Here is a 13,943-nt window from a genome sequence, read left to right on the forward strand (position 1 = left end):
AAGGGGCTGAAGACTTACGTCCAGAGTAAAGGGGCTGAAGACTTACGTCCAGAGTAAAGGGGCTGAAGACTTACGTCCAGAGTAAAGGGGCTGAAGACTTACGTCCAGAGTAAAGGGGCTGAAGACTTACGTCCAGAGTAAAGGGGCTGAAGACTTACGTCCAGAGTAAAGGGGCTGAAGACTTACGTCCAGAGTAAAGGGGCTGAAGACTTACGTCCAGAGTAAAGGGGCTGAAGACTTACGTCCAGAGTAAAGGGGCTGAAGACTTACGTCCAGAGTAAAGGGGCTGAAGACTTACGTCCAGAGTAAAGGGGCTGAAGACTTACGTCCAGAGTAAAGGGGCTGAAGACTTACGTCCAGAGTAAAGGGGCTGAAGACTTACGTCCAGAGTAAAGGGGCTGAAGACTTACGTCCAGAGTAAAGGGGCTGAAGACTTACGTCCAGAGTAAAGGGGCTGAAGACTTACGTCCAGAGTAAAGGGGCTGAAGACTTACGTCCAGAGTAAAGGGGCTGAAGACTTACGTCCAGAGTAAAGGGGCTGAAGACTTACGTCCAGAGTAAAGGGGCTGAAGACTTACGTCCAGAGTAAAGGGGCTGAAGACTTACGTCCAGAGTAAAGGGGCTGAAGACTTACGTCCAGAGTAAAGGGGCTGAAGACTTACGTCCAGAGTAAAGAGGCTGAAGACTTACGTCATTACAAGATTTTAGTTTTTCCTTTTCTAAAAGTTAGCGAAGATTTCTACCATTCTGTTCTCACTTAGCTTTTTGCAACAGGTAACTGCAGTTTTTACCGCACAGTATTTGCCTTTTCGTGAAAACAGTAAAAACTACAGATAAAACTCTAAATTTTATTACATGACACGGAGGCGAGTATTGTTATCTCTTCCTTTACTGTGAACCAATAGCAGCAAAGAAAAACTTTAAAGGAAAACAAGTAACCATGGAAATAAGACCCTCCCCACATGACCCAGTATAATAGTCCTGGATCCCAAAGACTCCTCCTCTTTCTTTGCTGCTGCTGTCCACAGATGAGTAATCATTGTGTGGGCAAATCATATGGGGGATTTCTATTGAATTTTGACTTGTTATTCTTTTCCTTACACTGATCATAAGTCTGGGGCTCCCCTGGCCCCCTGGGTACTCTCTAGGTTTTTTTACTCCAGTTTTTTCCCCCTCTCTTTTATTCCTACAGGTTTCTGGCGCTCCTTGCGCTTCATACTCGTCCGTCCTTCCTGTGTTCCCCCCCCCCTGTCTCGCCTTCTTACCGGTTCGGCTTCTGCGCTCGCCTTCCTGCCTCTTGGCGTGACTTCGGATGCCATTTTCCCAGTCTTCTTCCCTCTCCACCGGGACTTCGCTCCCACCTCATGCGCCTCTGACGTGTTATCGCGAGATCTCGGCGCAGCTAGTGCGACGTCCTCTGTTCACCTGCGGCATCGCTCCGGCTCTCCCTCATTAAAGAACTTCTGCCAGCCAGTTAAGTTCCCCCCCTTTGCACTAGGGATAGCTATTGCACCCTCCTGTCCCTGTAGCCACAGTTTTTCCCCCAGGGATATCCACTATCCTTCAGCCCCAGCATGTCTGACCATAACCGGCCCACCCCCACTCCTGAAGACATGGAGGAGATTTCACATGTCCAGGAATCTGCCTCTGCACCCAATGATGAACAGGCTCTGGCAATCCAGCGCTCTGTAGCTATGGCCATTCAGTCGGCCATGGGTTCATGCTATTTCTCAGTCCATTTCTGAGGCCCTTATGGCACGTAATCCATCTGCCTCCAAGACGAGTAGCCGCCCTAGGCCCTCGAGCTCACGGGCAACGGCCTCTGACTTACCAGCCTCCAGAATTAAGAGCATTGGTGTGATACCTTCCACCCAAGATAGCACGCTGCGTTCGTGCAAAAGAGCCTACGCCCGCCAGGCAGAAAAGTGCCAGTGCTGTGGATGCCAGGTCCCGGAGGTAGGCAGCTCGTTAGTAACAGCCATAGGATATTTCTTATTAGTAAAAGGGGTTGTTAAATGGGACCATCAATATCTGATCAGCGGGAGTCGGAAGTGAGCGGCAGAACTACAGCGCCGTGCCAGCTCTGCCAGTGCGGCCCCCCTCCCTCCCCAGTATTATATTCATTGGTGGCCAGTGCGGCCCCACCCTCCCTCCCTCCCCAGTATTATATTCATTGGTGGCCAGTGCGGCCCCCCTCCCTCCCCAGTATTATATTCATTGGTGGCCAGTGCGGCCCCCCTCCCTCCCCAGTATTATATTCATTGGTGGCCAGTGCGGCCCCACCCTCCCTCCCTCCCCAGTATTATATTCATTGGTGGCCAGTGCGGCCCCCCTCCCTCCCCAGTATTATATTCATTGGTGGCCAGTGCGGCCCCACCCTCCCTCCCTCCCCAGTATTATATTCATTGGTGGCCAGTGCGGCCCCCCTCCCTCCCCAGTATTATATTCATTGGTGGCCAGTGCGGCCCCACCCTCCCTCCCTCCCCAGTATTATATTCATTGGTGGCCAGTGCGGCCTCCCCTCTCCCCCCCCCTAATTAAAACCCCCCCCCCCATCATTGGTGGCAGCGGAGAGTTCCGATCTGAGTCCCAGTTTAATCGCTGGGGCTCCGATCGGTTACCATGGCAGCCAAGACGCTACTGCAGTCCTGGCTGCCATGGTTACTTAGCAATTTTAGAAGCATTATACTTACCTGCGCTGTCTGTGATCGTCCGGGCGCTCCTCCTACTGGTAAGTGAAAGGTCTGTGCGGCGCATTGCTTATAGCAATGCCACCAATGATGGGGGGGGGGTGTTTTTAATTAGGGGGGGGGGAGAGGGGAGGCCGCACTGGCCACCAATGAATATAATACTGGGGAGGGAGGGAGGAGGGGCCACACTGGCCACCAATGAATATAATACTGGGGAGGGAGGGAGGGGGGGCCGCACTGGCCACCAATGAATATAATACTGGGGAGGGAGGGAGGGGGGCCGCACTGGCCCCTAATGAATATAATACTGGGGAGGGAGGGGGGCCGCACTGGCAGAGCTGGCACGGCGCTGTAGTTCTGCCGCTCACTTCCGACTCCCGCTGATCAGATATTGATGGTCCCATTTAACAACCCCTTTTGCTAATAAGAAATATCCTATAGCTGTTACTAACGAGCCGCCTACCTCCGGGACCTGGCATCCACAGCACTGGCACTTTTCTGCCTGGCGGGTGTAAGCGCGCTGCGTTCGTGCAAAAGAGCCATCTTGGGTGGAAGGTATCACACCAATGCTCTTAATTCTGGAGGCTGGTAAGTCAGAGGCCGTTGCCCGTGAGCTCGAGGGCCTAGGGCGGCTACTCGTCTTGGAGGCAGATGGATTACGTGCCATAAGGGCTTTAGAAATGGACTGAGAAATAGCATGAACCCATGGCCGACTGAATGGCCATAGCTACAGAGTGCTGGATTGCCAGAGCCTGTTCATCATTGGGTGGAGAGGCAGATTCCTGGACATGTGAAATCTCCTCCATGTCTTCAGGAGTGGGGGTGGGCCGGTTATGGTCAGACATGCTGGGGCTGAAGGATAGTAGATATCCCTGGGGGAAAAACTGTGGCTACAGGGACAGGAGGGTGCAATAGCTATCCCTAGTGCAAAGAGGGGGGAACTTAACTGGCTGGCAGAAGTTCTTTAATGAGGGAGAGCCGGAGCGATGCTGAAGGTGAACAGAAGACGCCGCACTAGCTGCGCCGAGATCTCGCGATAACACGTCAGAGGCGCATGAGGTGGGAGCGAAGTCCCGGTGGAGAGGGAAGAAGACGGGGAAAATGGCATCGGAAGTCACGCCAAGAGGCAGGAAGGCGAGCGCAGAAGCCGAACCGGTAAGAAGGCGAACAGAGAGGGGGGAACACAGGAAGGACGGACGAGTATGAAGCGCAAGGAGCGCCAGAAACCTGTAGGAATAAAAGAGAGGGGGAAAAAACTGGAGTAAAAAAACCTAGAGAGTACCCAGGGGGCCAGGGGAGCCCCAGACTTATGATCAGTGTAAGGAAAAGAATAACTAAGTCAAAATTCAATAGAAATCCCCCATATGATTTGCCCACACAATGATTACTCATCTGTGGACAGCAGCAGCAAAGAAAGAGGAGGAGTCTTTGGGATCCAGGACTATTATACTGGGTCATGTGGGGAGGGTCTTATTTCCATGGTTACTTGTTTTCCTTTAAAGTTTTTATTTTCTGCTATTGGTTCACAGTAAAGGAAGAGATAACAATACTCGCCTCCGTGTCTTTAATAAAATCATGACTTTACGTCACAGGTTAGGGCTCTTTCACACTTGCGTTGTTGGGATCCGGCGTGCACTTCCGTTGCCGGAGGTGCCCGCTGGATCCGTAACACCGCAAGTGAACTGAAAGCATTTGAAGACTGATCAGTCTTCAAAATGCGTTCAGTGTTACTATGGCAGCCAGGACGCTATTAAAGTCCTGGCTGCCATAGTAGTAGTGGGGAGCGGGGGAGCAGTATACTTACAGTCCGTGCGGCTCCCGGGGCGCTCCAGAATGACGTCAGAGCGCCCCATGCGCATGGATGATGTGCCATGTGATCACGTCATCCATGCGCTTGGGGCGCCCTGACGTCACTCTGGAGCGCCCGGGGAGCCGCACGGACGGTAAGTATACTGCTCCCCCGCTCCCCACTACACTTTACCATGGCTGCCAGGACTTTAGCGTCCCGGCAGCCATGGTAACCATTCAGAAAAAGCTAAACGTCGGATTTGGCAATGCGCCGAAACGACATTTAGCTTAAGGCCGGATCCGGATCAATGCCTTTCAATGGGCATTCATTCCGGATCCGGCCTTGCGGCAAATGTTCAGGATTTTTGGCCGGAGCAAAAAGCGCAGCATGCTGCGGCATTTTCTCCGGCCAAAAAACGTTCCGTTCCGGAACTGAAGACATCCTGATGCATCCTGAACGGATTTCTCTCCATTCAGAATGCATTAGGATAAAACTGATCAGGATTCTTCCGGCATAGAGCCCCGACGACGGAACTCTATGCCGGAAGAAGAGAACGCAGGTGTGAAAGAGCCCTTAGGAAAATCATGCAATTAGAATTTATACTGTGTCAGCCACCATCAATGATGACGGCCATTGCTAGTAATTTAGGCTACTTTAACATCAGTTTTTTTTAATCCTGACAGAAATCACTGCACTTCGCCGGATCCTCACCGACTACGATTGGGTCTGGCCGCTTTCCTGCATAAATTCTGGCTTTCAGTCGGACGAGAAGTTGTGCATTGTCGCCCAGTTATACTGTTGGCCTATCCCCTGGATTATTATCTGATCAGCAGGGGCGTTACTCTTCCTACTCCCTCCAGATCAGCAGTTCTACAATAGCTCCGGTGCCACAACTTGTGTGCAGTGGATGGAGCTGGAAACCGCGGGAAGTGAACAGGAGCAGCGCTGCAGTTACCAGCTCCGTCCACTGGAAACTGGACGGCGCTGTAGTTCTGCCGCTCACTTCCGACTCCCGCTGATCAGATATTGATGGTCCCATTTAACAACCCCTTTTGCTAATAAGAAATATCCTATGGCTGTTACTAACGAGTCGCCTACCTCCGGGACCTGGCATCCACAGCGCTAAAGTGATTGTTTGCGCATTCTTCAAACAGCGACGGGTAAATCAGCGGAGCCTCATCCTCCTCCATGGTGAACCGTTCTCCGGTGGATAGGAAACCTAAAAAGGAAAACACATTATTAGGTCTCTCTATTAAAATGTATATAAATGCGCAAGGCCTGAGCATGACCCAGGGGGTACACGGATCACCAGAGCATTCCTGTGTCATGCTCCGCCCCCTGCACGAGGCATAGCACCGTGTGCAGTACTCCTGACATTGCGATACATGCACATTTCTAGATGCTGAGGTATACATATAAAACTAATCAGTCCAAATAGTAACCAAAGGACACTGAAATATCCCTAAAGCAGAAACTTATAAACAGCCCCTCCGAGTGCAAGTCACTTGACGTGTTAAAAACTATGGGGCAATTGCACACAGGTCGGCTTTATCCCCGGGATAGGTCATCAAAGTAAAAATATCGGAAACTCCCTTTAAACGTTAATTTAGGTGGCCATTGGTTGCCGCGGATAAGCAAGGTCATGTCTACCCGAGAGGAGGCGCCCTCTGTCCCCCACCATGACGTAACTGTGGGGTCCCCCAAGCCCGCCACTTTACTGCTCCTATTAGGGTGTAATAGGAGGTCAGAAAAATCATTATGCACCGCAACGTATAATGGTGGTCGCAGGTTCAGGAGCCAAAAGGTGGACTATAAAAAAAAACAGAGTTTAATCAACTTTTAAAAATCCTCATCCCATTCATTGTACAAGAAGAACCATAATAATTACAACCAGATTAGGACTTGAACCTCACATTCAGTTAGAAATCTTAGAAAGAGGCAACGCAAAAAAACAATTCCCGCGGTCCCAGAATAGGCTCGCTCCTGCGCACACTGCAAATTATCGAGCCAATGTTAAATTCATCACCGTTGTGCTGAAGTGTCGTGTCAGCAGCGTCCTCCAGGAAAACTCAATTTCAGGTACAACATGTGGACATAGAGGCCGGGGTGAGGTATTAGTACTACATCATGTGGAGATAGAGGCTGGGGTGAGGTATTAGTACTACATCATGTGGACATAGAGGCCGGGGTGCGGTATTAGTACAACATCATGTGGACATAGAGGCCGGGGTGCGGTATTAGTACTACATCATGTGGACATAGAGGCTGGGGTGAGGTATTAGTACTACATCATGTGGACATAGAGGCCGGAGCGCAGTATTAGTACTACATCATGTGGACATAGAGGCCGGGGTACTACATCATGTGGACATAGAGGCCGGGGTGCGGTATTAGTACTACATCATGTGGACATAGAGGCTGGGGTGAGGTATTAGTACTACATCATGTGGACATAGAGGCCGGGGTGAGGTATTAGTACTACTACATCATGTGGACATAGAGGCCGGGGTGCGGTATTAGTACAACATCATGTGGACATAGAGGCCGGAGCGCAGTATTAGTACTACATCATGATGACATAGAGGCCGGGGTGCGGTATTAGTACTACATCATGTGGACATAGAGGCCGGAGCGCAGTATTAGTACTACTACATCATGTGGACATAGAGGCCGGGGTGAGGTATTAGTACTACTACATCATGTGGACATAGAGGCCGGGGTGCGGTATTAGTACTACATCATGTGGACATAGAGGCCGGGGTGAGGTATTAGTACTACATCATGTGGACATAGAGGCCGGGGTGCGGTATTAGTACTACATCATGTGGACATAGAGGCCGGGGTGAGGTATTAGTACTACATCATGTGGACATAGAGGCCGGGGTGCGGTATTAGTACTACATCATGTGGACATAGAGGCTGGGGTGAGGTATTAGTACTACATCATGTGGACATAGAGGCCGGAGCGCAGTATTAGTACTACATCATGTGGACATAGAGGCCGGGGTACTACATCATGTGGACATAGAGGCCGGGGTGCGGTATTAGTACTACATCATGTGGACATAGAGGCTGGGGTGAGGTATTAGTACTACATCATGTGGACATAGAGGCCGGGGTGAGGTATTAGTACTACTACATCATGTGGACATAGAGGCCGGGGTGCGGTATTAGTACAACATCATGTGGACATAGAGGCCGGAGCGCAGTATTAGTACTACATCATGATGACATAGAGGCCGGGGTGCGGTATTAGTACTACATCATGTGGACATAGAGGCCGGGGTGCGGTATTAGTACAACATCATGATGACATAGAGGCCGGGGTGCGGTATTAGTACTACATCATGTGGACATAGAGGCCGGAGCGCAGTATTAGTACTACTACATCATGTGGACATAGAGGCCGGGGTGAGGTATTAGTACTACATCATGTGGACATAGAGGCCGGGGTGCGGTATTAGTACTACATCATGTGGACATAGAGGCCGGGGTGAGGTATTAGTACTACATCATGTGGACATAGAGGCCGGGGTGCGGTATTAGTACTACATCATGTGGACATAGAGGCCGGGGTGAGGTATTAGTACAACATCATGTGGACATAGAGGCCGGGGCGCGGTATTAGTACTACATCATGTGGACATAGAGGCCGGGGTGAGGTATTAGTACTACATCATGTGGACATAGAGGCCGGGGTGCGGTATTAGTACTACATCATGTGGACATAGAGGCTGGGGTGAGGTATTAGTACTACATCATGTGGACATAGAGGCCGGAGCGCAGTATTAGTACTACATCATGTGGACATAGAGGCTGGGGTACTACATCATGTGGACATAGAGGCCGGGGTGCGGTATTAGTACTACATCATGTGGACATAGAGGCCGGGGTGAGGTATTAGTACTACTACATCATGTGGACATAGAGGCCGGGGTGCGGTATTAGTACAACATCATGTGGACATAGAGGCCGGAGCGCAGTATTAGTACTACATCATGATGACATAGAGGCCGGGGTGCGGTATTAGTACTACATCATGTGGACATAGAGGCCGGAGCGCAGTATTAGTACTACTACATCATGTGGACATAGAGGCCGGGGTGAGGTATTAGTACTACTACATCATGTGGACATAGAGGCCGGGGTGCGGTATTAGTACAACATCATGTGGACATAGAGGCCGGGGTGCGGTATTAGTACTACATCATGTGGACATAGAGGCCGGGGTGAGGTATTAGTACTACATCATGTGGACATAGAGGCCGGGGTGCGGTATTAGTACTACATCATGTGGACATAGAGGCCGGGGTGAGGTATTAGTACTACATCATGTGGACAGAGGCCGGGGTGCGGTATTAGTACTACATCATGTGGACATAGAGGCCGGGGTGAGGTATTAGTACAACATCATGTGGACATAGAGGCCGGGGTGCGGTATTAGTACTACATCATGTGGACATAGAGGCCGGGGTGAGGTATTAGTACTACATCATGTGGACATAGAGGCCGGGGTGCGGTATTAGTACTACATCATGTGGACATAGAGGCCGGGGTACTACATCATGTGGACATAGAGGCCGGGGTGCGGTATTAGTACTACATCATGTGGACATAGAGGCTGGGGTGAGGTATTAGTACTACATCATGTGGACATAGAGGCCGGGGTGAGGTATTAGTACTACTACATCATGTGGACATAGAGGCCGGGGTGCGGTATTAGTACAACATCATGTGGACATAGAGGCCGGAGCGCAGTATTAGTACTACATCATGATGACATAGAGGCCGGGGTGCGGTATTAGTACTACATCATGTGGACATAGAGGCCGGAGCGCAGTATTAGTACTACTACATCATGTGGACATAGAGGCCGGGGTGAGGTATTAGTACTACTACATCATGTGGACATAGAGGCCGGGGTGCGGTATTAGTACAACATCATGATGACATAGAGGCCGGGGTGCGGTATTAGTACTACATCATGTGGACATAGAGGCCGGAGCGCAGTATTAGTACTACTACATCATGTGGACATAGAGGCCGGGGTGAGGTATTAGTACTACATCATGTGGACATAGAGGCCGGGGTGCGGTATTAGTACTACATCATGTGGACATAGAGGCCGGGGTGCGGTATTCGTACAACATCATGTGGACATAGAGGCCGGGGTGCGGTATTAGTACTACATCATGTGGACATAGAGGCTGGGGTGAGGTATTAGTACTACATCATGTGGACATAGAGGCCGGAGCGCAGTATTAGTACAACATCATGTGGACATAGAGGCCGGGGTGCGGTATTAGTACTACATCATGTGGACATAGAGGCCGGGGTGAGGTATTAGTACTATATCATGTGGACATAGAGGCCGGGGTGCGGTATTAGTACAACATCATGTGGACATAGAGGCCGGGGTGCGGTATTAGTACAACATCATGTGGACATAGAGGCTGGGGTGGGAATTAGTACTACATCATGTGGACATAGAGGCCGGGGTGAGGTATTAGTACTACATCATGTGGACATAGAGGCCGGGGTGGGAATTAGTACTACATCATGTGGACATAGAGGCTGGGGTGAGGTATTAGTACTACATCATGTGGACATAGAGGCCGGTGTGCGGTATTAGTACTACATCATGTGGACATAGAGGCCGGTGTGCGGTATTAGTACTACATCATGTGGACATAGAGGCTGGGGTGCGGTATTAGTACGACATCATATGGACATAGAGGCCGGAGCGCGGTATTAGTACTACATCATGTGACTATGGAGGCCAGGGTGCGGTATTAGTACTACATCATGTGACTATAGAGACCGGGGTGCGGTATTAGTACTACATCATGTGACTATAGAGACCGGGGTGCGGTATTAGTACTACATCATGTGACTATAGTAACCGGGGTGCGGTATTAGTACTACATCATGTGACTATAGAGACCGGGGTGCGGTATTAGTACTACATCATGTGACTATAGAGACCGGGGTGCGGTATTAGTACTACATCGTGTGGCTATAGAGACCGGGGTGCGGTATTAGTACTACATCAAGTGACTATAGAGACCGGGATGAGGTATTAGTACTACATCATGTGACTATAGAGGCGAGGGTGCGGTATTAGTACTACATCATGTGACTATAGAGGCAGGGGTGCGGTATTAGTACTACATCATGTGACTATAGAGGCGGGGGTGCGGTATCAGTACTACATTGTGTGGCTATGGAGGCTGGGATGAGGTATTAGTACTACATCATGTGACTATAGAGGCGGGGGTGCGGTATCAGTACTACATCATGTGACTATGGAGGCGGGGGTGCGGTATTAGTACTACATCATGTGACTATGGAGGCGGGGGTGCGGTATTAGTACTACATCATGTGACTATGGAGGCGGGGGGACCTCAGTATTAGGGCTCATGCAGACGATCGTATGTATTTTGCGATCCGCAATACAGGAATCTGCAAAAAACATGACGTCCGTGTGCAGAACAGCTGCCCCTGATAGAACCGTACCATCCGTAATGCGGACAATAATAGCACATACGGAAACGGAATGCACACAGAGTATCTTCCGTTTTTTTGTGGATTGAAATGAATGGTTCTGTTTATGGTCAGCAAAAAAAAAAAAAAAACGGAACGACACGGAAAGAAAGTACGTTTGTGTGCGCGAGCCCTTAATGGGTCAAAAAAGAAAGACCCCGTCCTCTTCACATTACAGACAAGGACAGGACGTTCCGCAAACTGCGGCCGTGTGCATGAGGCCCTGTGGGGTAAAAACTGCCTCAAAACTGCAGGTGGTCTGACGGTGAGTTGTCAGGGTCTTGCGGTGCGGTTGTCGGCCACATGTACGGCTGAAAACTGCAGCAACTAAAAGTATAAATACCCTGATCGCAACGTACACAGAAAGCTGAAGGCCAGGCTGGGGCCGGCAGCTGTCATCGCCCGCTGTGTAACAGAAGCCACGCCCCCTGTGATGAGCGCTCATCTGGCGGTCACCGGTGCGTTTTCCCGGGCTCCGCCAGGTTCCGGTATTTTTGGGGGCAGTTATATTGTTGCCTTCAAAAATACTAGAAAACCTTCCACAAGCCCCAAAAAAGGTTTACAGCCCAAATGTGAACAGATATCCACACTGACCACTGTACAGAAACTACAACTCCCAGCATCCTCTGGCAGCCTTCAGCTCTAAGAATATATTGGGAGTTGTAGTCTCACTTGCAGAACACCGAAATAAATGTACCATATAACATATCACCGCTGTGTGACCTGAAAAACACAGTCCAGCGCCGGGACCCCCACCCTCTGCGGCATCCGGGACCCCCAACCTCTGCGGCATCCGGGACCCCCAACCTCTGCGGCATCCGGGACCCCCAACCTCTGCGGCATCCGGGACCCCCACCCTCTGCGGCATCCGGGACCCCCACCCTCTGCGGCATCCGGGACCCCCACCCTCTGCGGCATCCGGGACCCTAGCTTTGCAGCGCCAGGGACCCCCACCCTCTGCGGCATCCGGGACCCCCACCCTCTGCGGCATCCGGGACCCCCACCCTCTGCGGCATCCGGGACCCCCAACCTCTGCGGCATCCGGGACCCCCAACCTCTGCGGCATCCGGGACCCACAACCTGCATTATCTAGGACCCCCATCTCTGCAGTGCCTATAAACCCTACCTTTGCAGCGCCAGGGACCCCCCACCTCTGCAACACCCTCATCACCAATGCCCAGGACCCTAACCTCAGCACAGTCTGGGACCCCCACCTCTGCAGCACCCGAGCCCCCCACCTCTGCAGCACCTGCGTTATTTGGGACCCCACCTCTGCACCACTGTTATCACAAACGCTCAGGACTCTCTGGGACAGTCACCCCTGCGGTCCTCACCAGTGTCCGGGCCCCTCACTCCAGCACAGCCCGGGACCACCGCTCCAGAAGCGCACGGAGTCCTCCCCGCTGTCACCTCAGAAACTTCCCTGTCTGCACTGTGCTCCAAAACAGGAAGCAGCTGACAAGGGGCCGGCGGCGGAATTCTGGGCATTGTAGTCCTGAACCGCCTGGTTTGTATTGCTCAGTAGGTAGGTGGACTACAAAGTCCAGAATGCAGCGCGATAACGGCGAAGTTCTGTGTGGTGAATCACCCTGGAGGAAAGATGCTGAGTGCGAGAATCAGTAGTGTGTGAAAGGAGACGAGGAGTGAGGGAGGAGGGCGAGTGTGAGGAATGAGGGCGAGTGTGAGGAGAGGAAGGAGGGCGAGTGTGAGGAGAGGAATGAGGGTGAGTGTGAGGAGAGGAAGGAGTGTGAGGAGAGGAAGGAGGGCGAGTGTGAGGAGAGGAAGGAGGGCGAGTGTGAGGGGAGGAAGGAGGGCGAGTGTGAGGAGAGGAAGGAGGGCGAGTGTGAGGAGAGGAAGGAGGGCGAGTGTGAGGGGAGGAAGGAGGGTGAGTGTGAGGAGAGGAAGGAGGGCGAGTGTGAGGAGAGTAAGGAGGGCGAGGGCGAGTGTGAGGAGAGGAAGGAGGGCGAGTGTGAGGAGAGGAAGGAGGGCGAGTGTGAGGAGAGGAAGGAGGGCGAGTGTGAGGGGAGGAAGGAGGGCGAGTGTGAGGGGAGGAAGGAGGGCGAGTGTGAGGAGAGGAATGAGTGTGAGGAGAGGAAGGAGTGTGAGGGGAGGAATGAGGGTGAGGGGAGGAAGGAGGGCGAGTGTGAGGGGAGGAAGGAGGGCGAGTGAGGGGAGGAAGGAGGGCGAGTGTGAGGGGAGGAAGGAGGGCGATTGTGAGGGGAGGAAGGAGGGCGAGTGTGAGGGGAGGAATGAGGGCAAGTGTGAGGGGAGGAAGGAGGTGCGTGTAAGAGGAAGGAGGGCGAGTGTGAGGGGAGGAAGGAGGGCGAGTGTGAGGAGAGGAAGGAGGGCGAGTGTGAGGGGAGGAAGGAGGGCGAGTGAGGGGAGGAAGGAGGGCGAGTGAGGGGAGGAAGGAGGGCGAGTGTGAGGGGAGGAAGGAGGGCGAGTGTGAGGGGAGGAAGGAGGGCGAGTGTGAGGGGAGGAAGGAGGGAAAGTGTGAGGGGAGGAAGGAGGGGCGTGTAAGAGGAAGGAGGGCGAGTGTGAGGGGAGGAAGGAGGGCGAGTGTGAGGGGAGGAAGGAGGGCGAGTGTGAGGAGAGGAATGAGGGTGAGTGAGGGAGGAATGAGGGCGAGTGTGAGGGGAGGAAGGAGTGTGAGGAGAGGAAGGAGGGCGAGTGTGAGGAGAGGAAGGAGGGCGAGTGTGAGGGGAGGAAGGAGGGCGAGTGTGAGGGGAGGAAGGAGGGTGAGTGTGAGGGGAGGAAGGAGGGCGAGTGTGAGGAGAGGAAGGAGGGTGAGGAGAGGAATGAGGGCAAGTGTGAGGGGAGGAATAAGGGTGAATGAGGGCGAGTGTGAGGAGAGGAAGGAGGGCGAGTGTGAGGGGAGGAAGGAGGGCGAGTGTGAGGAGAGGAAGGAGGGCGAGTGTGAG

At 52.3% G+C, this 13,943-nt stretch overlaps 1 protein-coding gene across 1 annotated transcript in view; it reads right to left on the bottom strand.

Moving 5' to 3' along the window:
• SLC38A9 (solute carrier family 38 member 9) overlaps positions 1–12,494 on the bottom strand; it is a 31,985-nt gene extending 19,491 nt beyond the window's left edge. The window contains exons 1-2 of the mRNA XM_040420869.1: positions 12,357–12,494; positions 5,578–5,698 (exon numbers count right to left, since the gene is read on the bottom strand). Of these exons, the coding sequence (XP_040276803.1) occupies positions 5,578–5,669 (92 nt within the window). The 5' untranslated portion in view covers positions 5,670–5,698; positions 12,357–12,494. The remainder of the gene's footprint in view (positions 1–5,577; positions 5,699–12,356) is intronic.
• Positions 12,495–13,943: the final 1,449 nt, after the last annotated feature.

The sequence above is a fragment of the Bufo bufo genome, chromosome 2 (genome assembly GCF_905171765.1).
Source record: "Bufo bufo chromosome 2, aBufBuf1.1, whole genome shotgun sequence".
In the NCBI taxonomy this organism is placed as follows: Eukaryota; Metazoa; Chordata; class Amphibia; order Anura; family Bufonidae; genus Bufo; species Bufo bufo.